Source organism: Poecilia latipinna, unplaced genomic scaffold (assembly GCF_001443285.1).
Source record: "Poecilia latipinna isolate Pla-1442-1.1 unplaced genomic scaffold, P_latipinna-1.0 Scaffold981, whole genome shotgun sequence".
NCBI lineage: Eukaryota > Metazoa > Chordata > Actinopteri > Cyprinodontiformes > Poeciliidae > Poecilia > Poecilia latipinna.
The window spans coordinates 95,541-123,354 of NW_015113597.1; the positions used below are offsets into that span (position 1 = coordinate 95,541).

Below are 27,814 nucleotides of genomic sequence, written 5' to 3' on the forward strand. Positions count from 1 at the left end.
AGAAGTGCTGACTCCAATTTTGCCTCAAAATCCTTCCAAATATACAGTCATTTCTGTTTCTTGTGCAAACCAAACCCCTTTTTCCTTCCACTAAACTTTCTATGCTTCTGCACAGCAGTCACCAACAAGTCTAAGTTAGCTGATTGTACAGGCCATGGTTTTTTTATTAACATATTTTTTTTTAATTTGACTTATGTAATATGTTCACTTTTCTTATATGCCGAGTTTTGGGTTTTAATTTCATCACCAAAATGATCAGAAATAAATGTTGGAAAAATAACAATCCATTTGCATCTGATTTATACATGAGGTGTACTTTTTAAATTAAATTATTTAAATAACTTAAGTCATAAGATAATATATCAGATAAGGTGTATACTGCAGTGCTTAGGTGTCTATTCAAGTTGTCAGCGTTCATAAACAAGAGTGGTATTTTATTTTGAAGGTTAACCGGATGTGGTATTGGTGTTGTAAGTCAGCTTGGTGCTTACAGCCGCCTCGACTCCCGGCCACTAGGAGGAACAAGGAGGGCTCCTTGTCTGGTCCTGGTGTGGAGAAGGAAGAGGTCCGCATCCCAACACAGGACGGGACAAACCCAATTCGCCACGGGAGGAGAACACTTTCACTTTGACTTTCGAAGACTTTCTTTACATGGAGGGCAAGAAATGACATCTTCAGCGTGCGAAAGGAGGGCGTTTGCTCATAAAATCAACCGGTGAGACTGAAACAAGTTATTGTTTAACAGCGACAGTGAATAGTGTGACCTGCTGGACCGAGCGCACACATAGCAACCATGCTAGGACAGATTTGTATCACATAATATTATCAACTTAGCTTAAACACGTAACTTCGCTAATTCAATAATAATCATAATAATAAAAAAAAAATTGAACTGGAGTGGTTGGCGCTCCAGTTAACTTTACAGGCTTTAACAACCTGTTTGACAGGCGTTATTGTAGCACGGTAGCAGTGTTGTCAAGAGCCACTTCGGTGAAGCAGTTACTGTGCTTAAAGAGCTCCTCTGCTGCTGCTGTGTGTCAAATTGGGAGTATTATAATGTTGTAAAACAGAGCAAAGTGCCGAGTTAAGTACAAATCTACCGTTTCTCACTACACTTATTGACTGATCAGATTCCAGGAGGAAAAAAAAAAGCTTCACAGCCATGTAAATGACAACTCATTTTTGTGTGCTAATAACTTATATTAGACTCTGATTATGCACTTTAACCTTATGCTTGTATTTGGCCTGGATTCACAAGTATTTGCATTGTCTAAGTACATAAACCAGATAGTTCCTCCACATATCAGAAAACAAACAAGAACATGGATTCTTATAATTAAGTTCAGTAACGTCAAATGTAAAGTAGCTACTTTGAGCTGCATCAGACCGTGAATTATAAAACTTTTACCATTGCATTCTTCGGATTGTGTCTGCTGTAGTAGGTCCAACACTATTGTTTTGTCCCGGATGCAGGAAAGGGTGGGAAGCCCGTTCTGGCTCTGCCTCTGCAGCCCTTAGCTTTCCTTTTTCCTGTGTTTAAATGGATTTGTCAATTGTCCATGTTTTAAAAATGACACAGACCTGCTTAATAAGTATGAAATAAAAAGTGTTACACTTAAAAAAGGAAAAGTTGAGATCCTGGTGTTAAGGGAGAATTTTTATTTTTTATTTTTTAGCTTTTGAAGCAGACAGCTTGCACATCAAAAGCAGCAGCTGTTTGTTCTCCCTGAGAGGATTGGGGTTTTCTCCCGCTTTGTCTTTAAGCCGTTTGCTGTGAGTTATTAACAGTCAGAAACGGAGATCTGGCCCTCCGCCCGTTCCCGGGATCCAACCCGTTGCTGCTCTGTGAGGTTTGAGTCATTATCTGCAACAGCTGCTGTCCTTCAATTACAGATAGTTTATAGATGATGTCTCTGAAACTTTTATGCTGAACTATAGAGGAACAGACGAAGGTGTTACTTCTCTAAAAAAGTGAGTTTAGATAAGGCAAGTGATGGAAAATGTCCTGTCAAGCATGCACATGTTGACATTGTAATTCAGGACAAATATGAACAAATACAAATATTTATTCCTAGTAAAAGTTAAATTATTTAGCCTCTAGATCAGACAGGGCCAGGAGACAACAGCATGAGATTTTCATAGTGCCATAATAGACAAAGGCAATAGGTATTTTGACTTTGAAACATTGACGTTAGCAGAAGTATAGAGTAACAATGTGGAATATTCGAAGCACTTAATGTGCAGAATGTTCTACATTTTTTGCTGTTCTGCTCTGTAAAGAGAACAATCAGTTGATAGTTGAACTTACCAATTTTGAAACCTCAACTTTTTAAAACCTTGTTGTACCTCCCTAACATTAACTGAACCCAGATGTCATATTCTTTTTCTTTCTTCCTAAAAAACAAGGTGTTTTTTTGTTGTTTTTTTTTGCAGGACAATTGCAGCAGAGGTCAGAAAGCAAGTGACCAGAGACTATGGCTCACCTCAGCTGTCTAAGAAACGAGGAGGAGCTCATCACCCTGTAAGTCAGCCTGTAAAGTAAAGATTGGGTCTGTGGGAAGTTTGTTTTGGGAATTATCTTTTGAATCTTGAGGATCCTTCTTTAGATTTCTGCGGCTGCGTAAGGAAGGATGTGGTGAAAAGCATTGCTTCTTTAACTTTTGAAATCTTTATGAGAGCGGCTCAGAGATAATTACCGTAATGTAGGATTGGTTAAAAAGCCATTAAGATTCATTTAACTTATTTAATTGCCTAGACAATTAAATTCTGTTAACACAGACAGAACCTACACATTTCCACATGAAAACAAGGCGTCGATCAATTCAAATGTTTTCAGTTTCTGGTTTAAAATTATCCCCGAACATTTATTCAGGGGAAAATGTATCAGACAAACAATGTGTCCAACTTATATTGCACCCAGGAGCTGAAGAAACCTTTTGATGACTTTGTTTCTTTGTCAGCTCATTCATACGCTCACAGGTCGATCTTGTGCTGCTACCGTATGCAAATAGTCCTTGTAGAGAGTCCAAACTTTCCTTTTTTTTTTTTTGTCATTTTTGGTCATTGAAGTACTCCCATACGCCTTAGATTATTCAAAACGTTTATTACAAAGTATTTATCCTTTTAAAGATTTGATCTGCTTTGATTTGAAGTCACTCTTAAGTCTTTTCGAACATCAAAGACATTCTAATGTTGTATAAAGATATTCAGAGTAACTAAACAATCCTGTTTTTGAATGATATTTTATTTATTAAAGGATAAAGCTGTCTTGATTACATTTTGTTAATCCTAATGATTTAAATCAACATTTGAAAAGGACATTACTGTATTTACTCAGATTGTCTTATTTTAAAATTAGCTTAATCTGAGAGATTTTTGACAACAACAAAAAAAAAAGCATAAAAGGAAGAACTCTATAAAGCGGAAATCTTTTTTTCACTGCGACGTATTTGTTTTTTCAAAACTCCAGCTTGAACGAAGTCGGCCAATGACCGGAGTCAGTCTCTGCTGATGTAGGCTCTACACACGCATCGCCTGCACAACGCAGCCACAGGCTTCTCCTCACACACAGAACATCAGCAGGAAAAATAGCTGTTAAACATGCATTCATAAAGATTATTCAAGAATGGATTATAATAGTTAACCAATTGAGATTTTTTGTGATGGCTCTAAAAGTGTATAGGAATGATTTTCCTTGTTTTTTTTTTTTTTAGTGTATCACTAACTTATGTACATTTTAAGCTTTGTCAGAAATGTTCTAAATCTCTCCCCTAACAAGACGAGACAGCCAAATGACAATTATTGTTTTGTCTTGATGGCGATGTCTTAGCGATGGTTAAGTAACCATGGCCTGATGTTCTCTGACAGTTGCCCCTGACGGAGGTGGTTGAACCGGTGGACTTTGAAGAATATGTGAGCAGTCACGCTCCAGGGGTTGAGGCTGGCCCCCTCAGACAGCTGATGGAGTTTCCCCAGGATGACCTGGAGCTCCTCCCGCTGGACAAAGAGTGCACTACACTGGAGCCGCCTCTGCCTGAGGAGGAGGAGGAGTAAGTCAGAGGGGCTGCTTCGGCTTCACAGCTCATTATGTTATCTACAAATCCTCTTGTGATCTATACATTACTGCACAAGCAGCAGCATCGAGTTCACTGTAATGAGAGACGGCTTTACTAGAGAGAAGAACAAAGCCTTTCTCTTTGACACTATGTGAACATAAATAATAAAGGCATGCACTGCTCAATTATTCAAGTGTTTTTCTATGCAGCTCACTAGATCCCAGAGTGAGAGATGCCCTGGCTGTCTACACAGATGACTGGCTTGTCATTCATAGAAAGTAAGTGTCAGTTTCGTCGACTGCCGTCACGGGCGCGCTTATCACCGTTTCAAGGTTTTGATTTTCTCCTCCAGATTTCAACACTACAGCACCACTTACACCCCTCAAAACTCTGAGCGACAGAGAGAGAGGCAGCGAGGGCTGGTCAAACAGACCTTTGAACTGGACGAGGCTGCTGCGCACGATCGCCAGGACGACCAGGTAATTGGTCGTGTTGGAAGCATTTACTGTTTTAAACACTCAGATGCGATTTCAGTCAGTTTTAGGGTCATAGGCGAGGTTAAGCGTGGCTGGGAGCTTAAAAGGAAGCTTTAGTTCCGCTTAAGCTCACATCATCTCATCCCCCAGATGAGGAGATTAACATGATAGTCTGCCATTATAAATGGCTGAGGGCAACGTAAGTTGTTTACAACTCCGCATCCATAATGGATAAGTGGCTCTAACTGTTCCCTTATCAATTACTCATGCTTCTTAGGAATTCAAATATTTGGATGACCCAGCAAGTGGAGTCTTTAGCGTTACTGCGCAGCTGTTCTGGTGAGGGAAGGGGGAACTAATGTCCCCTCCTGCCTGCGTGTTCCTCAGGATGACTCGAAGCGGAGGTCCGTTAGCCTCGACGAGACCCCCCGAGGCAGCTGGGCCTCCAGCATCTTTGACCTGAAGAACTCCTCCCCGGATGCGTTGCTCCCGTCCGTGCTGGAGCGGACAGCTGCAGAGGATATGGACCGGAACAACACAGAGGCACGCTCTCAGGAGCGCCACAGCGACCTGCTGGGCCTCTACCCTCCCCCTGATGAGGTTTGTGTGAAAATAGCTGCGAACGTTTAACTAAAAAACCATGTATTAATCACCTACACATATCGTATAGTGCTTTATCAAGTACAAGGTTTATCTTTTTGGGATGCGTTCAACTCAGATAAAATTAATGCTTTTATTTGATGTGCAAAATGTGCAATTTGAGATGATAAATATAAGCTAGTTGGCCTTTTCTTTCCTCAATATTTGATTGTTTTTTTTCTTTTTCTCTCTCGATCCGTGTCTCTTTATGTCTGCGTACAGATCGCTGTTCGTCTGCCATGACATTACCACAACGTCTGTTTAAATGTTATCTCGGTCTGTGGATTTTTTTTCTTCTCTGTGTGGCAGGATGAAGCAGTGGAGAGATGTCCTCTACCTGAAGTGCCCAAAGAACACTGCGGCCAGAGGATTATGGTCAAGTGTTTGTCACTAAAGTAAGAAACATAACGCCTCATGTTTATGACCTCATTTTTTCCATTAGTGGCCAAATTAGATCAAAACTTCCTTAGTGTGATTTTTATGTGACAGTAAGTGCATATTATATATATATATATATATATATATATATATATATATATATATATATATATATATAATATATAATTTTTTTATTTATTTTTTTTTCCAGATTTGAGATTGAAATCGAGCCAATATTTGGATCACTTGCTCTTTATGACGTTAAGGAAAAGAAAAAGGTAAATGTTTTTTATTTTTATGTTCCACAGTCAATAAAGCTGAGTAAGGCCACTTAGTAATTCTGAGCTCATGTTTGACTAATTGAGTTTCCCTTCCGTCTAAAAGGTTTAAGTGTGTTTTATTTCGTTAAGATCACTTGGGTAAAACTCAATTAAATTCCTCTGACGTAGATTTCCATTATCATCTTTCCATGCCTCCTCCTTCCCCATTCCCCATTTATCTTTCCCCCCCGACAGATCTCAGAGAATTTTTACTTCGACCTTAACTCGGATCAGATGAAAGGACTGCTGAAACCTCACACGCCTCACGTAGTTATATCCACGCTGGCTCGTTCGGCCATTTTCTCCATCACATACCCTTCTCCTGATATCTTCTTGGTCATTAAGGTACAGAAAGTTCATTAAAATGTCATAATTAGAGCACTCCATGTATTTTTTTGCACATATTTGGTCATACAGACATTTAGTAATGATTTTTGACCACTCAAAATATTTCCAGTCATTTAGCCTGTTAATGTTTCTGTAAAATGTAATCTTGAACTAATTGAGTGAATTCTGGTGAACTGACATTTATTTATTCCCATTTTTGAGATTAAAGACCAGCACTTTAGGAATAATGTTCTTTAAACAGGTGAGTCTAAAATAAAATTTTTTAGACAACCAGAACACACGACGGATTTGGTGTGAGCCAAATATGTTATACCTCATATCCACTGTGAGGCATGATATGAGTGTCATGTATTAAGGATGCTTTGCTGCAGCACAGCTGGGTCAGCTCATTGTCATAAAATCCACTACGAGTTTTTCAAAGGACTTGATGATGCTTAAAGAAGCAAATGGACGACATGCAGAAGCAGAAGTTAGTCCTGCAACATGACAGTGACCCAAAACATACCAGGAAATTCACCAAGTAGTGGCTGAAAACTAAGACATGAAGTAGAATGACCAACCTAAAGGTCAGAAATGTTGTGAGATCAGGTGGAACTTCCCTCAACGTCACAGACTAGTACTTGGCAACAAGAATCATCTCACTGAAGTTATTTCAACTAAAGAGCTGCACACTGGCTATTAGAGATAAGGTCATGCTAACTTTTTTTCCTAGACGCTACATTTTTCATATCAGTTGTTTAATTAGCAGAGCAAAGTCATTTTTTGTTGTATAAATGCAGTAAATCACTGACGTGTGTAAATATCCAAATAACACATTTTTAGAGAGGTGTCCTAATTTTTCAGGTGGCTGTATGTGAAAAATAACCGTTCTTTTGTTAACAATCCTGCATATAAAATTTGTTTCAGCTTGAAAAAGTTCTTCAGCAGGGAGACATTGGCGAATGCTGTGAACCCTACATGGTCATGAAAGAGTCAGACTCCTCAAAGGTAACGGAGTCAAAGTGTGTCGCTGTTGCAATGTTCTGCATTGGACGTTATGAAAGTTGAGCCACAAATATTACTCAATTCCGTCTGGTTGATTTTGCAGTGCCCGCTGTCATATTTAGTTTGCTAAATCTTTGGCTGTTGCAGAAAGGTCTTGGCAGTTCAGTGTCCTTTGAGCTCGTTTTGACCTCCTGTTGCTCCTCCGCAGCACAAGGAGAAGCTGGAGAAGCTCCGCCTGCAGGCAGAGCAGGCGTGCTCTCGTCTCGGACGTTTCCGCATGCCTTTCGCCTGGACAGCCATTCACCTCGTCAACATCGTCAGCAGCGTTGGCGGTCTCGATCGGTCTGACCCAGACTCTGACTCTGGTACCAAGTGCCTCTCCATCCACAGTTCCACCTCTAATTCCTGCATGTGCACAACGTTTACCATTCTACAAATACTTTCAGGTATTTACGTGTTTTGTAAATCTCTTTTGGCAGAACGAAAGAGCCACGGGACCTGGAATGAGAGAAAGAAGAAGGGGTTTGAGAGGATGAGTGTTGGGGAGGAGATGTGTAACTTTGCCACTTTCCGCCCAGCAACGCTCACCGTCACCAACTTCTTTAAACAGGTCAGACTCAATGCAACAGTGTTATCTGGGTCTGGTAAAAACATCCAGGCTGACATTTAAATACACTACAGATGAGCCCAAAAGTATTCACACCCCTGGCAGATTTAAATTTTAAATATTCCCATTCAGCCAAGACGGAAATCCCTCAAAACGTAGCAAAGCAAAGTAAAAGAAAGTTCAATTTTAATTGAGAAAATTATCATTACAGCTATTGAACACGCCTTATAACTGCTAACTCACCGTTTTTAAGGAGGGAAGGCCTCCTTGACATAACCCTAATCTTTATCTTGCTCCACAGATTCATTATCAGAATCAAGTCAGGACTCTTAACAGGGCCAAACCAAAGCATTGAAGAAGGAACATGTTGGTGGAATTAAAAGATTAGCTTGAACTCGAGTCTTAATAATCTTACGAAAATCTTGTGTTTTTGTTTTTCTCTGTTCTTCTGGTCCGTCTCTATTTTTTCTCCCGTTTTGTCTAGTTTGGCTCATTAAAAGTACGGGATCATGAAACAAGAAAGATTCTCTAGATTTTTCAGTTTTTTTGTGTGATAATTTTGAAAGATCCTAAAACCATAACTTGCCAATAAAATGATTTGATTGACTTTTATAAAATATTGGATTAACATTTGTTTAATCTATGCTGTGATGGGTCACCAGTTTTTGTTTGCTCAACAAACAAAAACTGAACTATGTATCATAGTTCACCTTGAACTATGATACATCATGGATTTAATACTTGACTTTTAACTTTTTTCCTGTTAAAAATGTTGTGCTTAAAAATAATCTGGCTGTAACGTTAATTTTTCCATATTCAAATTGAAATTGCATTTATGAAGAAACTGGATGAAGAAACCATTTTTTTACTATTTTTTTTTTCTTGTGAAAGATGCAGCATCATTGTGCTGCTAGAGTGAAATGAAGAAGCTCTTCCATCTCCAGTCTCATGTATCAGCCTTGGTTTCCTGACACAACAGAGTTGGAACTCACTGCTGATATTTATTAACTTGTTGTCCTCCCCCTCTTTCTTCCCTCCTCTGTCAGTGTGCTGCATTAGCAATATTGAGGGCTAGATAACATGTTGCGGCAGTAAAAAAAAAAAAAAAGTTGCTTCTATAAGATGAAGAGGCAGCTTTAAATACTTTTTTGGACTTTTGAGAGGATAATCTTGTTATTTTCTGAATTTAAAACCTGATTATATCCCTTTTTTTCCTCCTATTTTTCCTCTGTGTGTGCTTACCAAGGAGGGGGATAGACTGAGCGATGAGGACCTGTACAAGTTTTTGGCAGACATGCGCCGGCCGTCTTCTGTTCTGCGACGGCTGAGGCCTGTCACTGGTAACTCTGATGTGCCAGTTTGCATGAAAAGATTTAAGAGAGTTTTTATTATTATTATTATTAATTTGATGTCTTGTCATGCTTCGTGTGCCCCTCAGCTCAGTTAAAAATCGACATCTCTCCAGCACCGGACTCGCCACATTACTGCCTCTCACCAGAACTCCTTCATGTGAAACCTTATCCGGACCTGCGCGTCCGGCCCACCAAAGAGGTGCTGGAGTTCCCTGCTCGTAATGTGTATACGCCGCACACAACGTACAGGTGGGCGTTTACTACTAAAGGCATACGTGCGAGTGGTGGCTTGACCTCTTGTGTTGAACAAGCACAAGTTCAGCCACTCATTGGATGCATGCTTCTTCCTGTGTGATTATTGATTGATTTGACTTTTTTCTTTTTTTGGAGCTTTTTCTCTTTTTTTTAAGCAAAAAGATTCAAAACTTAGAAAAAATTGCACAAAAAGAACCAAGTTTTTTTTTTTTTTCTTCAAATATTTAATATTTATTTACAAATAACAAAGAAATGTGTATAATAATTTAACTTAATTTTTAACTTAATTTCTATTTAAAAAGTGTTAACATGAACTAATATTTATATATAGGTATGAAGGAGTGCAATAACGACGAGGAGTTGATGGATCTTTTCTTATTCAGTGAACTGATGAGTCTTGAATGAGCTATGGCATAGCTTCGCTCTGAAAGAAACACAGAAACAAACAACATTTTTAATTGAAATAAACAGACAGGATATGAAATGTGTCGAAACGGCAAATTACCATCCTTTGCAGTTTGGAAAGCTGCTCATCCTGAGTCTCAATATCCTTTTTCTGAATCTTGTTCCAGGTCTGTAAACCTTTCAAGATTTGGAGATGCACCTCTGCTTTATTCTAAAGAAACAAACAAACAAAAAAAAAGCAACCCAGATGTTTACATGTGACGAAAACAAAATGTGATTTCCAGTTTGACAGTGAATGAGTTGAGTTTTCAGGTGTACCTGCAGCTCCTTGAGGCTGTGTGGTGCAGTGTTGTTGATGTACATCTCCAGCTGTTTTACTTTTGCCTTCAGGTCCTCCTCGTCCTTCTCTATGCTGTTCAGCCAGTCTTTTGTGATGTGGGTTTGAGCCTGTTGTTTTGTCATTTGTTCCTGCGAAAATAAGGATTTGGCCTTATTAGTCTCTCTAACAGCAGGTTCTATATAAACTACACCCACCTTACTAAGAGTCTAAACTTAATCTTCCTATAAGTCACTGAATGAAATAGGTGCTTTACATTGTTGAACTTTGCTTTAACTGTCTAACTCTCTTAGTCTTCCCTAGCTTCTGTATTCTATATCTACATAATCGGAACTGCAATCATGCCACTATTCAGCTTCACACATGGAATCCAGTGTTTGCGTTTTTCCCTGGTCCTACCTGCAGCAGCTGGACGACGACTTTTATCTGTTGCTCCACTTCTGCAGCCTGTTCAGTCTGCTGCCTCAGCCGTTGGAGGGTTTCTTCATGCCTCTTAAGAGCCTTGCTGATTCTCTCTATCTTTGCCTCGGTGGTTTCAAAGACGTAGTTGAGCGACTCGCTCAGCTGTATGACTCCAAACATGAGCACGTTGACTTCCTCCTGAGGCGCAGCCTTGCCCTCCGTGCTGCCCGTCTTCCTGATGGGGCTGGCGAGGACCGCTCCGAAACCCCCGACTAAACACACGAGACACAGGCTCCAGATCATTTTCAGAAGGGCTTTCTTTTTTTTTTTTTCTTAAACCCACTTGCTCCAAAAATGTTTACATGCAAGTTAAAAGATGAGAACTGTAAGAGGAGGACATGTATCTCCCTTTCATCTAGAATTTCATCATCTACAGCTGAATTTTCCAGGCCTGCTGCTGCGCCTTTTATAGGACCTGGACACGCAGCACTGTGGTGAAACATTAGCTCGTTTGTGGTTCGATCCCAAGTTTAGTTTCACGACCTTGGTCTTGGTGACCTTCTCTTAAAGCTTAACCACGGAGTGTCTAATTTTGTCATTCAGGTCATTCACTATTGCAACATGCATGTGATGTATGGAAGAGACATGCTTGAAGCTACAAATGCAAACATTTGTAGCGTTTGTGCCACAGTGTGTGGTGTTTTTACTTTTATACTGTGGTAATCTTTCTTCTAACGCAATTTACATCAGATGTTTCAAAATATGAACAGTAGTAACCCGTGTGTGTGTGTGTTTAACTTGGACAGACGTTGGTGACACGAGTGAGAATACGGTGATGGGTCAAACGTCTCTCACGTACGCACAGGACTCTCGCTTTTTAAGAGGATCATACTTTTTGAATTTTGTAAAGAATTTGTAGGTTGTAGAATGCCTTGTAGATATATTCGTGCTTGATGTCACATTGAAATCACAATCTTTAATGTATTTTATTAGAATTTTAGTCACAAAATCCCAATATGACAACCCCAAAGTTTATGATGTAACATGACAAAATGTAAAAACAAAAAAAGACTCTATATGCTTTTCTTAATGACAATATAACAAAAGTGAGGAACTTTATTTCACTTTTACCTTCACAGATTTGTCTTTTTGTATCACATTGTTCTCCCTCTGCTTGTTCCTCACATCTCAGGAACCTGCTCTATGTGTACCCGCAAAGTCTGAACTTCAGCAGCCGTCAGGGCTCGGTCAGGAATATTGCTGTGAAAGTTCAGTTCATGCAGGAGAAGATCCCAGCCAAGCTTTACCGGTCAGTCCCGTTCAAAGATGAGCATGACTGTCGTATCCTAAAAAAAAAAAAAAAATCTATATATATATTAAACAGCTTCTTCTATAAACCTGCAGGCAACAATAGAGCCTGGTTATTTAAAACAAGTGCTAGTGGTTGAAAATGACCTTTACGCTGGGCCTTTTTGACCAGGTCATCTTCGGAAAGTCAAGTTGTGCCGAGTTCATGAAAGAGGCATACACTCCCATCATCTACCATAACAAGTAAGGCTCTTTTGCTCTTTTGCCCTCTCTCTCTGTTGAGCTCTCTTGAACGTTAACTCTTTGTTCATAAGGTCCCCTGAGTTCTATGAGGAGATGAAGATGAAGATTCCTGCCAATCTGACAGACAACCATCATCTGCTGTTCACCTTCTACCACATCAGCTGCCAGCCCAAGCAGAACACTCCTCTGGAGACCCCCGTGGGCTACACTGTGAGTGTGCTCTTGGCTCAGGTTTAACACTTTCACCCACATGTTAACTTGTTTGGCAGCTCTTTTTGTACTTCTCGCCGTTTGGGAGAGATCACATGTCTTTCCGCCCGCAGTGGATACCTTTGATGCAGCACGGCCGTCTGCGCACCGGCTCCTTCAGCCTTCCTGTGTCTGTGGAGAAGCCTCCACCCAGCTACTCGGTGCTCACCCCCGATGTGAGTGATGTACACGAGACTGCGTGGATATCAGTTCGTCTGCCAACAGCAATTCCTTTGTGACGTCACGGCGCGCTGTTAAATGAGTCGAATTTCAATGTGTGGCAGGTTCAGCTTCCAGGCATGAAGTGGGTGGATAATCACAAAGGAGTTTTCAATGTCGAGGTGACAGCAACCTCCTCGGTTCACACTCAGGTACATAAAAATGCTTCTTTAGCTGAGGGTTGAGCTTATCAGTTTGTTTTTCTCTCAGATTCATAAAGTCTTTAATGTAGAGCTGGAACAATTGATCACCATGAATCGAATATTGAAATAATTGTCAACTTAGTGATCGATTGATCATAACTGAAGTATACAGACTCAACAAAAATGCCATTTGCTGAAAGAACAACACAGTCAGAGCAGTAATTAAGCCAAAGCTAGAAAAAATAAGTGCATTTTGCACTTAAGATAAAGACATAATAAACTTTTTCTGTAAATATGTTCTATCCAGACCTGCTACTGACCTAATTTTAGCATCTCCAGGTTCAAATTTGGTAATAATAATAATAATAATTAAAAAATGTCAAAGCCTCTTTTGTCATCCAATTATTAATCAGATAATCCAAAACAATTAAAAAATTCCTCAGGTACTTTTACATTTGTGCTTAGGACTGCAAACGCCTGCAATTTGATTCTTATATGGATTTAAAAAGACAAAATATTGCCTTAAATGTCTGCTGGATTTCTGTGTTTGCTCTAACAAACATAAATCTGTGTTCGATTGGCTCTACCTTTCAGGACGCACACCTGGATAAGTTCTTTACTCTGGTGTATGTCCTCGAGGAGTACTCCTTCCCGTTCCGACTGAAGGATGTGATTATTACCGAAGCAAACATGGAAGGGGAGCTGAAGGCCAGCATCTCAGCGCTGAAAGGGTCTCAGCTGGATACCTGTGTCAGATTTTTGCATCAGCTGCTCAACAAGCTCATTCAGCTAATTGTGTACCCGCCAGTCATTGCAGGCCAAATTGGTGAGTGTTTTTTTTTTTTATTTATTTTTTTTTTATTATTAGTTCTAATCCAGGAGAGCTGATGTGATATTTGTTAAACTTGTGGATTATTTTTTTTATAAATTCCCATGTCTCATTTAGATCTGCTTGCCTCCTAGATCCATTGTTCTGTGCTCTGTAGTGTTTTTAATTGGTGTTGGTCAATAGCATTTTTATTGTTTGAAGATTTTAAAAGTTTTTCTTTAAACTTTAAACAGTTTTTCACTTCTTTTACCTGTCCAGTCACTACACTCACCACAACTGCAAGACAAACTCTCACTTAAAAACACCATAGATTTGTCTGTCAAATAACAAATAAACACCACATCATTCCTCTGTTAGCCAGCTTCTCATTTATGTAGCATTATTAAGCTATGTTGAATAAACCTATCAAACCTAGTTTTCTGACTGATCACTGATCTATAAAAAGCCTGACTCGCCAAGTCCAGTTTTGGCCGACACTGATATTTTTTTTAGTTTGAAAAGTTTCTAAATATAGCAACAAAGGGGAGAACAGTGGAGCGACTGTTAACTGCACACGTGCAGACATGACCTGTTGGGCAAGTCGACCCTCTCTCACCGCAGAGCAAAAGGGAACAGTCTGATTCATCAAGGGTTCAACGATTTCTTATGGATGAAAAACAAAACAAAACTTGTGCTGGAAGATTGCACAAAAATACACAGCATTATAACATAGCATGTGATACAGACAGAAACATTTCTCTCAGTCAAATTTCACAGGATAATCAGTTGTGTGTTTTTAACACTTTCTTTACACTGTAGAGAGACCCAAACATGTCCACAGGCTGTTTTCACTTTCAAAGTTTCAAACGTGTAATTATTCAGTTATAAAACAAAAAAAGAAATGTGTACAGTTTGAGTTTAGCACATTAAGCAGAATTTTAAGTTGGAGATTATTTAAAATCTTTCTGATTTTCTAAATTATCATCAACATCATTTCTGCAAAGGACTTTGACATATTTTGACATCTTTATTTTGACCCCCCCCCCGTGCACATGAGATTATTTTGGCCAAACCTAAAAGGACCAGCTTGGATATTTTAAAGAGATCTGGAGAAAAGCAGCTCTTATAGGTGATAAGGTCGTCTGATGTGCTGATGTGCGCTACATTTAAAAGCTCTTCTACAAAATCAATCTTTTTGTGTTAAAAATGGAGTTTAAAATATGCTGGAATGTTGTTATTTTTGGAAAATGGAAGCAAATTTGGTGGACTGTTCAATTTCCACTTTAAAATCAATTTGTTAATATTATTATTATTTGTTTTATATTATGTTTAAACAAAGCACTGGTTTATCTATTGAGTTTAAGAACCTTTAATGACTGAATGACTTGTATTTCAGAGTTATGTGGCTCAAAAATCCAAAAAGAACATATCTTTCTTTAAAAAAAATAATTATTTCAGTAGAAAAGTCTTGATTCTTGTCATTTATATCTGTGTTTTAAATAGCTTTTCTTTTCTTTTCTTTTCTTTTTTTTTTTGACCTGTAGTGAATCTCGGCCGGGCTGCTTTTGAAGCCATGGCGCTGTTGGTTAACCAGATCCACAAAAACCTGGAGGGAAACCAAGACCAGCACGGTCGCAACAACCTGCTGGCGTCCTACGTCCACTACGTTTTCCGCCTGCCCACCGCTGAACCTGTCATGCCTCCAGCAGGTGAGCGACCAGTCGGAACTGACTGTTTACGCGACTTTGCAAAAGCCCTTTCAGCCATTTGTACGTTTCATTTCTTTGTGCGTTTATTTTTCCTCCTGGAAAGCAGGCGCCCATCCCTATGAGATGCCGGTGCAGTATGCTACCTTGTCCAGGGCGACGGGCCGCCCGAGCAGTCTGCATCTGTCCCGTTCAAAGAGCATCAGCAACTCCAACCCCGACCTGGCCAGCACGCCGATTTCCCCGGATGAGGAAGTCCAAAGGATCATAGGAAGCAAGGTGAGTTAATATTCTCCATATTGTGCTGAGAGTCTTTATTTTATGTTTTAATAGAACTACTGTGCTGGTTTTTCACATTTTTCGTAATTTTATGTTGATTTAATTATAATGTCTTGACTCTTCACAGCAGATTCATTAAACTCAAGTCGACTGAGAACTGTTCCAGTAATTAATCACTGCCTTAGTCATTACAATTGTGCTTCTTACTCTTGTCTTCTGTTTCTGTTGGCTCCTCCAGTTTTTCTTTCCTCCCTGCTTTTCCCCTTTAATTCCCCCTTTGAGCTTAATTTTTGTCTCTTCCTGATTTTCAACCTGAAATAAAATCCTGTGTGATAATTAGCCTCCCTTTGCTCACTGTGTCCTTGCCTCTTGCCACTCTCTGTGTGTGTGTTTGTGTGTGTGTGTGTGTGTGTGTTTCTTCGGGTGCTTACGGCAGGGCATTGACCGCTCCCACTCCTGGGTAAACTCTGCTTATGCTCCTGGGGGCTCCAGATCTGTGCTACGCCGGAACCCCAACTCCAGCTGTGAGCTCAAGCAGGTGCCAAATCCTTCCTTCCTCCACCTTCATCGCTCACAGCCCCCGATCAGCTCCTTGTTTTTTGTTTTTTTGCTTTGGTCTCTGCATGGACTCATTCTCTGCAAATCTCATCCTGCTTCTTTTTTTTTTTTTTTAAACTACATTTCCTCGATCATTTCCAACACATTTTCTCCCCGCTGCCCTAACAAGCGCCTAATTGACAGAAGCTCACCCTGGATCTCGTTAGAGTTCCTTTCAGCCTCATCAGAGTTCGTAAAAAGAACTCCCTTCACCCGCCCGTTCTCATTCACCCATTTTCACGTCGCTGTCCCCATGTCTGTGTTCACCTCACCATCACCTCATGTCAGGCGAGCGACCACAGCTCCAATCGCATGTCTGCCTTTCTGGACAGTGTGGCCTTGTTAACTGTTCCCACCAGACCGATTACGAAGAAGGTAAAACAAAAGTGGCATCTAAAACATTCACATTCTTCCCTAATGCATACCCACATTTTTTGTATTTTTCAAATTTGCGATTTTTACAGCGCATATTGTTTGTTTTTTTTCTTCTTGTCATTTGTATTTTGGATGTAGTTCCATTTACAAAATATTCATATCTGACAAAAAAAAAGTGAAAGCGACATCTCATTGTTTCCTCCTGCGAGCTAAAACCTGCTGTGTTGGTTCACGTCTAGCTGCTCCACGAGGAGCTGGCGCTGCAGTGGGTGGTCAGCACCAGCACAGTGAGGGAAGCAACACTGCAGCAGGCTTGGTTCTTCTTCCAATTGATGGTCAGTGTCTTTCTGTGAATATTCAGTGAATATTCACAGAATATTCTGTGAATAATTTTCGTGCATCCAAAGCAAACACGGTCAAATCGCAACTTTTAAATCAGGAAAAAGCTGTTTTTGTTTAAGAGTTTATTTCCTTTCCTTTCCTTTCCTTTCCTCAGACCAAGAGCATGGCTCATCACTTATTCCTGACCTCTAAACTGGATTCTCCCAGGCGACAGCGCTACCCGGACCGCTTCGTTGACGACATTGCAGCACTCGTGTGTGCCATCAGTGCAGACATTGCAAGCAGACATCACAAGGTAAATGTGTGCAACAAAAAGACATAACGATCCGCTGTCTGGGTTTTTAATAACGCTAAGTTGAAATGCGTGGGGAGAATTCTAGGTGGGGGAAGAGCTGAATTCCGGAATATTAATGGAAGGTTGAGTGGAAGGAAGACGTGGAAAAAGAATATGGAAAAGCAGGAGGAATTGCTACGGGTTTAAAAAGATTGTGAATCAAATAATTTTAAAGGAGGGAGATCAGTGAGGGATGAGCCAACACACACGGGCATATCCAGAACTGGGGCTAAAACTGCAACTTGACTTATGTTAAGCCACTTCTGAACCACAGATAACACGAAGGCGACTCTACTGACATGTAGAACTCATCTTTTCGAATCAAAGTACATATATCATTTAATTCTGAAATGAAGGTACCTGAGTCTGAAGGAAGAGGAGAAAGGCACATAATTCTAGTTGCTTGAGGTCCAGTGAGAAGTCACCATACCACAGTCAGGAAGGGTTTTGGGAGATTTTGGTTTTGTTTTATATAAAGTCTATGGGCAGTACATTCTTCTGCCCATAGACATTTTATGCTTCCATCATCTTCCTCATCATGGTCAAAAGTAAGATCCCACCTGAAGCCGATGGCGATGACGCCACACCTTCCTGTTGCATTAATTCAGGCCCAACCACACAGTGTATAAACTGTACAGTAGGCTTAAAATTCTATAATAAAATAATTTTTTATCCTATATAACATGTTTACATTTTCTGAGAAAAGGAATTTTGGATTTTTTGTTGCTATAAGCCATAAGCATCAAATGTCTCACTCCATTTTTCATCTAAATGATTACTTCCAGCTTTTCAATTGAATTACTGAAACAAATGAACTTTTTGTTGAAGCTCACATTTATTGAAATGTACCTGAAAACTCCCTTCTTGTTATTGATCCTCCCTCTCCCTGTGAAATCCCTCCAAACCCTCTCAGGATGTGGAGGTTGTGGAGAGGCTGAACAACAGTCTGGCCTTCTTCCTTAACGATCTCCTGTCTCTGATGGACCGGGGTTTTGTCTTCAACCTCATTCGCTCCTACTACAAACAGGTTTCTATTGATCTCCTCATCATTTCCCCGTAGCTTCAGAAGACCCAGTTCTGCTCTCGCTTTTCAACTTCTTGCGCTCAGTGAATCTGTGTGTTTAACAGATCGCTAACAAGCTCCACACGACACAGAATCCCAGCTCTCTGAATGCCTTAAGGATGGACTTTATGCGTATCGTCTGCAGCCATGAGCATTATGTCATCCTCAACTTGCCCTGCTCAACTCTGAGCCCTCCAGCGTCCCCCTCCCCTTCTACCTCATCCACTACTTCACAGGTACTCAAGTTGGCTCCAAAGTGTGGATCTTTTTTTGTACTTTTACGTTTATGAATCTCAGTTTTAAAAGTTTCTGTTTTTCCATTTACAGAATTGCATTCACAGAGTTTATATTATCTTATTAATATCTGTTTTGCTTGGCAGAGCTCAGCATTTTCAAGCATGGTGCAAGACCAGGGTGTGGCCACCATGTTTGAGCTGTCGGTCCCTTTCCGCCAGCAGCACTTCCTGTCTGGCCTGCTGCTCGCTGAACTCGCTCTCATTCTTGATCCTGATGGCGAAGGGTAGGTTCTTCATATTTTCTACATAAAACCCCTTGAAAAAGTATTCATCCTCTTGAGCATGTTCGCATTTCTCACATTACGACCTTATGCTTTTGTTGAGATTTGTATTTTTATTCAGTCCCAGTGGCGCCACTGTCAGTGAGGACTGAGACAGAGGTGGTTCATCAACTCTTGTCGCCTGCAGGGTTTTCTTCCTTCATAAAAAGGCCATCAGCGCCGTTCACTCTCTGCTGTGCAGCCACGATGCGGACCCTCGTTACCAGGACCCTCAGGTTAGGGCCCATGTTGCTCAGCTCTACTTGCCCCTGCTGCCCATCGTCATGGAGTCGCTGCATCAGCTCCACGATTTCTGTGGTCAGTGGAATGTTTCATGCGCCATTTTAAAAGAAAAAAAAAAATCTTTCATTTCTGAAACACGACATACCTGAGAGTCCTTTTCGTCTTTCAGACTCCTCACTTTCTCGCGCTCGCCATACCTCTGCCTACTTTGAAGACACTGACCCAGACAGTGGCAACATTATCAGCCAGTCTGTTGCCATGGCGATCGCTGGCTCCCCTTTACCGCATGCCAAAGCCAACCCATTTGCTCTCCCCTCTGTGGTAAGTGACAATGGCAAGGGTCAGCCTCCTCTCCTGGGCCCTACAGACTGACGGGTCGCAGGTCGGCCGCTGCGTAGGAAGTCGGCTCCTTTGCTCTCTATTTTTTGTCCTTTTTCGTCTTTTCTGAAGCGGATCCCAAGGTTTGCTCTTTAGTTTCTGTTTTTTGTCCATTCTCCACCAGGCCGGACGCCAGACCAGCTCTCTGTCTGCCGAGTGCAGCCGGACTCTGCTGGTGTGCTTCCTGTGGGTGCTGAAGAACGCGGATGCTTCTCTCCTGGAGCGCTGGGTGTCGGATTTATCTGTCCTGCAGATCAACCGCTTGTTGGATCTGCTTCATCTGTGTGTGTCCTGTTTTGAATACAAGGTAAAGTAAGGAGGATAGATAACCTACTGCTGTGTGTGAGCATTTCATTACTATTCATTTAACACACGAAAATGGAAATCTAATATATTTCTGCACCAGTTATCTGAACCCTCGCTGTCATAAATGCCGAAATCTAATTTAAATACTTTTGGATAAGATGCTAGTGTTTATGCATTGGGCTGTCTTATTTATTGCAGAATTAAAAACATGGCATATAGCTTCCTTCTTATTTTTTAAAACTGTACATGGTAAGATTCCCAGCTAAACATTTCCTCTCACAGCTTGAAAACCAATATTAGAGCAGAACTTATAGGAGCAACTTCAACTTCCTTATGGTAGCCAGAAAGTTTGGAATCAAAATTCAGAAACTCTTTTTTCTTGTTGGCACATTCAGATTGGTGTGTTAGACTATAACGTGGTTTGTTTTTGAGTGTGCATTAGCATAATCGTGATGCTAATTTATCCAAAAAATGAAAAAAAAAAAAAAAAATTGTAAATGTGTCATTTTTATTAGGCTTAACTTACTTTTTTTTTTTTTTTCAAATTTGTGTAATGTCTTTTTAATGTGCTGCTGACATTTTCTGACTAATTTTTTTTTGCAGGGGAGGAAAGCGCTGGAAAGAATAAACAGCCTGACATTTAAAAAGTCTCAGGACATGAAAGCCCGACTGGAGGAAGCCATACTGGGAACTATAGGGGCTCGCCAAGAGATGGTCCGCCGCTGCAGAGGTGAGGAGCATGAGAACATGACGGTTCATGATTTGTCTACAGCTGTTAAAATCTCACATATTCACCTCTTTTTTTTTTGTTACTGTAACAGAAAGAAGTCCTTATGGCAGCCAGGAAAATGTCAGGTGGAAAAAGAATGTCACCCACTGGAGACAAAATACAGACAGAGTTGACAAGTAGGTTAATTAAGTTCTGCCTCATGAGGAGATAAAGAGAGGCCAGGGCTTGGAATTGGTATTGAGTGATGCTTTTCTATGTGACACACTGATGAACGCTGAATAAACTTACAGGAGTAAAGCTGAGATGGAGCAGGAGTCTGTGGTGGATGGAAACTTAGCTACTGAGGTGTCCCTCATAGTACTGGACACACTGGAAATCATAGTAAAGGTAACACTAAGCGTTTTCTTTTTCTTTTCTTTTTTTTTGTCACATTTAGCTGCCTTTTGTTTTGTTTTTTTAAGTTTCAGCGTGTCGTGTCTCTGTCCTCCTTCAGACTGTGGTTGCCTCTGAACTGAAAGAGAGCGTTCTCGGTGGAGTCCTGAGAGTGATTCTTCACAGCATGGCAGGCAACCAGAGCGCCCTCTTTCTGCAGCATTGCTTTACTACACAGAGAGCACTGGTTTTCAAGGTGAGAAACCAGCGCCGTCCTTTTTAGGAATTAAACTACTTAAGCAGAACGCAAATGCATTCCTGCTTTTTGAAAATGTAATCAGTTATTTTAAGTGCATTAGATAATTTTCAATGCTTCAGCTGACACCCCTGTGTAAATAGTAAATTGAGTTAACTGAAGTCGTATTTTTGAGCAGTTTCCAGAGATGCTGTTTGAAGAGGACACTGAGCTTTGCGCGGACCTTTGTTTGCGTCTCCTCCGTCACTGCAGCAGCAGCGTCGGCTCCGTCAGGAGCCAGGCCTCCGCCTCTCTTTATCTCCTCATGAGGCAGAACTTTGAGATCGGAAATGTAAGTTTAGCACCGTTTTAATTTATTCCCTCAAATGCCTTTCATTGTTTACATATGCATTGCATGTAGAATATAATGTTATTTACAGCTTGCCTCTTCCTCTCCGGTCTTCCATCAGAACTTTGCGCGAGTAAAGATGCAGGTCACCATGTCTCTGTCCTCTTTGGTGGGAACATCACAGAACTTCAACGAAGAGCATCTTCGTCGGTCACTAAAGACGATTTTGACGTACGCTGAGGAGGACCTAGAGCTGCGTGAAACGCCTTTCCCAGAGCAGGTAGTTTACACCTAACCCTCTTTTTAAAGCAGTCTTAAAACTGAAAGAGTGTGATGTTCAATGTTGGTGGGTGTTTTTAAATTTTTTTTTTTTTTTTTTTTTTCCAAAACTACAGGTTCAGGATCTGGTGTTCAACCTGCACATGATTCTTACCGACACAGTGAAAATGAAAGAGCATCAGGAGGATCCTGAAATGCTCATTGACCTGATGTACAGGTATTGGGGAAAACCAAGAATGAGTTAAAATGGTGAAGAAAAAAACAGAAGAAAAAAAATTCTTCCTTTGTTTTCTGTTTCAGAATCGCCAAAGGCTACCAGAACTCGCCTGACCTGCGCCTCACGTGGCTGCAGAACATGGCAGGAAAACACTCTGAGAGAGGGAACCACGCCGAGGCGGCCCACTGCCTCGTTCACAGCGCAGCGCTGGTGGCAGAGTACCTCAACATGCTGGAGGACTGCCGCTACCTGCCCATCGGTTGTGTAACATTTCAGGTGAGCAGAAGCGATTTAAATCAGTAAAGCACTTTATAATTTACAGACCCTGGTTCAAGTTTTCATATCTCTGGGTGTTTGTTGTATCACAACTGCAAAATGTAATGTGTCTTATTGGGATTTAATGTGTTAGACCAACACAAAACTCACATAATTATGAAGTGGAAGACAAGTGATCATGGATTTCAAATTTCCTACAAAATCTGAAGTGTGGTGAATGTTTGGACTAGTTTACACTGAGTTTATACTTGGTTGAACCAACTTCTGCTATATTTGCTCTTGCAAGTGTGTTGGTGTGATTCCTTCCCAGATTTGCATGCCTTTAGATTTGTCTGCTTTTGTTTGCAGAAGAGCTCAAACTCATGTTGGTTGGAGAGCATCTGTAAATGTATATTTTTAAGCATTGTGTCAGATTCTAAGCTGGACTTCGGTCCGGATCTTGACTGGGCCATTCGAACACCTTAATAGGTTTATATCTAAGGTTTTCCTTCTATCTGTTTCTGTATGTTTAAGTTTCTCTGTCCTGCTGGAAGGTGTCTCAAGTCTTTAGCAGCTTCTGACAGGTTTTCTTCCAGGACTGTCGTGTATTTAGTTTCTTTCATTCTTTGCCCATCTCTGACAGATTGTAACACAAAAGCGTCCCATTTGTTTTTGTAGGGATGATTTGTAAAGGATAATGTAAAGTAATAGTCATCGTTTATCTTAAGATTTAATCAAACACAAACTCTATGTACTAGTGGCTTCTAAAGACAGCTGGATTTCTGATGTGACTCTTCTATGTTTTCTCACAGAATATCTCATCCAACGTGTTAGAGGAGTCGGCAGTTTCAGATGACGTTCTGTCCCCTGAGGAGGAAGGCATTTGTGCTGGGAAGTATTTCAGCGAGGCCGGCCTGGTGGGCCTCCTGGAGCAAGCAGCTGCCTCTTTTAACATGGTACGACTCACATTCTCTGGCTCCATGACGACAGACAACATGGGGTCAGACAGCACAAGGTTACTGCACTGTACATTGAAATAAACACAGTCGATTAAGCCGTATTAGTAGATGCTGTGTTGCGTTATCTTCAAACCACAGGCTGCCATGTATGAAGCTATAAACGAAGTGTACAAGATTCTGCTGCCCATCCACGAAGCCAACAGAGACTTCAAAAAGCTGGCGACCGTCCACGGGAAGCTGCAGGAGGCCTTCAACAAAGTCTACAACCAAGTTAGTTTGACTTTCAGATTCAAAAAAAAAATCTGATCACTTGATCCCTGTGTCTTATGTTGTTTTCTTTTTCACTTTTCAATGTTTCTAGAGTTCAGGATGGGAGGTAACACATTCATTTCCGTAATTAAATACAGTCATTTAAACATTGAACACATAATTTTAAGTTTTTACACTCACAATCTTTTCCTTTTTCTTAAAACTTGTTTTTGTGCTCTTGTGTGGACGCCACATTACTGGTGAGTGTGAGAAAACTTTCATTATTTAACTTAGTTGAACTCCGCTTTTATCAGCTTTCAGATTGCATTCCTTTGTGCTTCATGGCCCCATCTCAAATGTCGAGGCGCTGCCTCTTCGGTTTCAATTCGTTATTTTGCTTCTCCACTTCTAAATGAATTGAATTATCTTACTGTTTTTTGTTTTTGTTTTTGTATCCTGCCTGCAGTCTGTAGAGAATGTTTGGGACCTACTTCCGAGTTGGTTTCTACGGCTGCCACTTTGGAGATTTGGATGAGCAGGAGTTTGTCTACAAGGAGCCTTCAATCACCAAATTAGCTGAAATCTCCCACAGGCTTGAGGCAAGCTGATTTATCACTATCCTAATAAAAGTGTCACTGGAGATTTATGAGAAACTTCAAGATGAAACTCTTCGTTGTGCAGGAGTTCTACTCGGAAAGGTTTGAGGACGACGTGGTTGAAATCATCAAGGACTCTAGTCCGGTCGACAAAAGTAAACTGGATCCCAACAAGGTAGCCTAATATGTTCGTTTGATGAATAAAAACGTAGATGTTTTAGAAAAAAAAAAAAAAAAACTAGTTGTGAGTTTTGCTTTTCCAGGCCTACCTCCAGATCACCTACGTCGAGCCTTACTTTGACACATACGAGTTGAAAGAAAGAATCACCTATTTTGACAAGAACTACAACCTGCGGACCTTCATGTACTGCACTCCCTTCACTCTGGACGGCCGGGCACACGGCGACCTGCATGAGCAGTACAAACGCAAAACGATCCTGACGACGTCTCATGCCTTCCCTTACATAAAGACACGCGTCAACGTCATCCACAAGGAGGAGGTAGATATCTGCAAAATAACGGAGCAGGTGGGGCATTTTGCAGCGACTGCTTCTATTTAGGGTTTTTTTTGTTGTCGTTTCTCCAGATTATCCTTGTTCCAATGGAGGTGGCGATTGAAGACATGCAGAAGAAGACGCAGGAGCTCGCCTTTGCCACGAATCAAGACCCGGCAGACCCTAAGATGCTTCAAATGGTGCTGCAGGGGTGTGTGGGAACCACTGTCAACCAGGTGCCCTGACTTAAAAAAAAATGATTTCTAACTGTATCATGTTGAAAATGTCACAAAGCCAACCTCCTCTGAAGTATTAAGCCGCTTTAAATCTGGCCTAAGGTCTGGTTCAGTCTTTAGACATTCCTCTGCCGATATGTAACGGTTTCTCCCCCTCACAGGGTCCCCTTGAGGTGGCGCAGGTCTTTCTCTCCGACATTCCAGAGGACCCAAAGCTGTTTCGCCATCACAACAAACTGCGGCTTTGCTTTAAAGACTTCACCAAGAGGTGACGACACGCTCCACACCTCCGACTTCCAGACCGCTGTGTAACCGAGAAAAGTAAAACCCGGCCGTCGGCCTCTCCTCTGCTATTTGTGATGCAGGTGTGAGGACGCCCTGAGGAAGAATAAGAGCCTGATTGGGCCAGACCAGAGAGAGTACCACCGAGAGCTGGAGAGGAACTACCACAAACTAAAAGAAGCTCTGGGTCCTCTCATCACCCGCAAAATCCCCCAGCTGTACAGACCCCTGCCCGTGCAGACTGTGCAAACACAACGGTAATTTGAGAGGTTAACAGATGCGCGGGGGTTCACAGAATGAGCTCATGCTGCTTCTCAAACTGTAACAGTGGAGCAACATGAAACCAAATTTCATCACAATGATAGTGGCTTTGACTTTTTCCATATTATTTTGTGCTACATTCACAAACGTTAATGTATAATATTAGGATTTTGTGTGTTAGACAAATCCCAAGCAACGGAAGCAATGTTGTGAAGTAAAAAAATATATTTCTAAGAGAATATTGTGGTCAACTGTGTCAAAAGCAGCACTGAGATCTATCAAAACCAGAGTAGATACAAAGATACAAGTTCATTATCTGAGGTCAAGAGAATGTAATTTGTAACTTTCTCGGGAGTTATTTCAGTCCTCTGAAACCGGACCGAAACTCCTGAAACAGATCTTTGCACACTTAATTTCTCAAGCAGCATTTTCTCAAGAATTTTAGATAAGACGGATTAGATACAGATCTGTAATTTAAATCATCCTGATTTTTTTTTTAAATAAAGTTTAATTACAGCAATTTTAAAGGCTTGTGGTTTGCATCTGTTTACTAAGGAGAGGATTTTTTAATAATTTGGTTAGGATTGTATCCAATGTTCAAATTAAAAGATTAGAAGGATCTAATACCTTTTTTTTAACTCAAAAAGCTCAACTAAACCAAAACACTCCAAATGCAAATCAAGCTCTAGATTTATCTCCAATGCTACCTCACTTACAGAGGAAGAAGTAATTACATTTGGGAAGATGCCAATGATTTAATTGATAAAAGAATCAAATTAATTTGTTATATTTATTCTCTTCTGTTAATGATGAAAAAATGCTGTTCTAGCTTTGCAAAGAGTATTTTTATAGACGTTAAACAAAATTGAAACTGGTGGTTTTACATGAAGCATTCAAGAGGTGTAAATATTTTTTTTGCAAGAATTCATAGATTCTTATGAAGGTGGCGCAAAGATTAAAAATAAAGAGAAAAGGATCAATTTAAGCCCAAACTGAGTCAATTACATTGGATGTGAAATAAAAATAAAAGTAGGCAGTTGAAAACATTTGTACAGCATTATCTTTGTTTAAATTGTTTAAATGAGACCAAAATTATTTGAAGACTGTTAAATAAAGGTTTGCCTGTTTTAGCCTAATTTCAGTGTCGCTCTCTTCTTCGTTGTCTGTGTTTCAGGAACTCCTATGGCAGATCGAGTTTTCGCAAAATTGACTGTTGAGGCGCTGAAAACTGGACAGCAACTCAAAGCAACAAGCTGTAGAAACTAGCACCATCCCCTCCCATCTGTCCTATCATTGCGCTCCAACTGTTACCATCACACACACACACACACACACACACACACACACACACAATCATTCCTCATCTTGGTTGTTATTTTATCCCCATCCATATGCTCATTCCTTAACCCTTTTCTCCCAGTGCAACACCACTACTGCTACCATCCACACACTGATAGATGTCACCTCTTTTTCCCTTCTGAACCATCCTCCCCCTCCACCATCACTACAGGCTCACACCACTGTAGGAAAAAATCTCATCTGTTTATACTTGAAGGTTATCTGCTTAGTAAACATTGTCATTTGGTGTGAGGTTCTTTAAGAGAAAAGAAAGCTGCGTTTAAAAGAAAGCTGTCTAAAGTAATCTCCCAAACCCAAAGTAATCTGTCTGAGCTGATCTGGCTCTAGTGGTTTTACCAAACATTATGTTTCTGAGTTGCTTTAAGGTTTATCGGTTTTGCTTTAGAAAGACTGTCGGTGGCCTGTTTTTTGTCAGGCCATTTTTTTTTTTTTTTTTTTTTTTTTTTTTTTTATTTGTTAGGTTATTCTAAACCAGCTCTGGTAGTAGTCACTGCCAAAGTTTTAAACAAAAAAAAAAAGTCACCTCACTGTGAGTTTTCTTTTGTTGTAAGTGGACCAAATGATTTACATTCCTTCGTCCTCAAGTCGTCTCTTATATCAACTCATCTCTCTCTAAGAATTTAATATAGAGACCTGCTGGGCTCGTTCCATGCAAGCTCAGGTCTCACTTCTTGTAGTAAAAAAAAAAAAAAAAAGTCCAAAGCTGATTTTTTTTTTCTTTTTAACTGTGAATTCCTCTGTCCGATGTTTTATCACAGAAGCTCTGCCTCTTGCTGAATCATCTCCTTTATCTACACAAATATGTTCAGGCTGTTGCATCTCCTCTCAGCCTGCAGTGTGATAACTGAATAAGCTTTACCTGTGTGGGCAAGCCCCCTTTAGACTTTGGGATCTGCTGTTAGAAAGCACTCTGTGCTCTTATGCATTCATCATTACTTGTTAAATATGTTTTCTTTTTTTTTATTATTTTGTAGTCATTTATTACTACTGTATCTTTAAAATTGCACTATTGTAAACAACATGTGGCACATAAACTGTAATAACCAAACAAGTTGCGCTGTTATTTACAACTGCTTTTTTTACTGGGTAGTTTTGTATTTATTTAGTCTGTATTCTATTAAATATTTCTTTCTTCAAACCATTTAGCATTTCATTTTGGGGTTGGGGAGGTGGGTTGAACAATTTGTGGCTCATAAATATTTTTGATGGATTAAATATTTACCAGTGAATACAA

At 40.4% G+C, this 27,814-nt stretch overlaps 1 protein-coding gene across 1 annotated transcript; it reads left to right on the forward strand.

The window, feature by feature from the left end:
- The first annotated feature begins 490 nt into the window (after nt 1-490).
- On the forward strand, nt 491-27,713 carry dock6 (dedicator of cytokinesis 6). Its single transcript, XM_015050261.1, is given in 51 exon segments — nt 491-715; nt 2,434-2,521; nt 3,868-4,049; nt 4,265-4,333; nt 4,408-4,534; nt 4,919-5,131; nt 5,480-5,565; nt 5,760-5,826; nt 6,064-6,213; nt 7,123-7,203; nt 7,409-7,565; nt 7,680-7,810; nt 9,054-9,147; nt 9,246-9,408; nt 11,751-11,836; nt 11,839-11,867; nt 12,039-12,109; nt 12,181-12,319; nt 12,433-12,534; nt 12,643-12,729; nt 13,315-13,546; nt 15,073-15,237; nt 15,344-15,513; nt 15,950-16,051; nt 16,399-16,485; nt 16,725-16,820; nt 16,982-17,122; nt 18,075-18,188; nt 18,290-18,460; nt 18,605-18,744; nt 18,929-19,098; nt 19,193-19,344; nt 19,526-19,708; nt 20,311-20,437; nt 20,529-20,613; nt 20,728-20,824; nt 20,931-21,065; nt 21,244-21,396; nt 21,515-21,673; nt 21,789-21,889; nt 21,973-22,165; nt 22,957-23,100; nt 23,242-23,373; nt 23,465-23,479; nt 23,826-23,951; nt 24,034-24,123; nt 24,212-24,448; nt 24,535-24,678; nt 24,840-24,946; nt 25,044-25,217; nt 26,396-27,713. Coding segments are annotated over 51 exon segments (6,357 nt in total). The 5' UTR covers nt 491-665; the 3' UTR covers nt 26,439-27,713.
- The last annotated feature ends 101 nt before the right edge of the window (nt 27,714-27,814 follow it).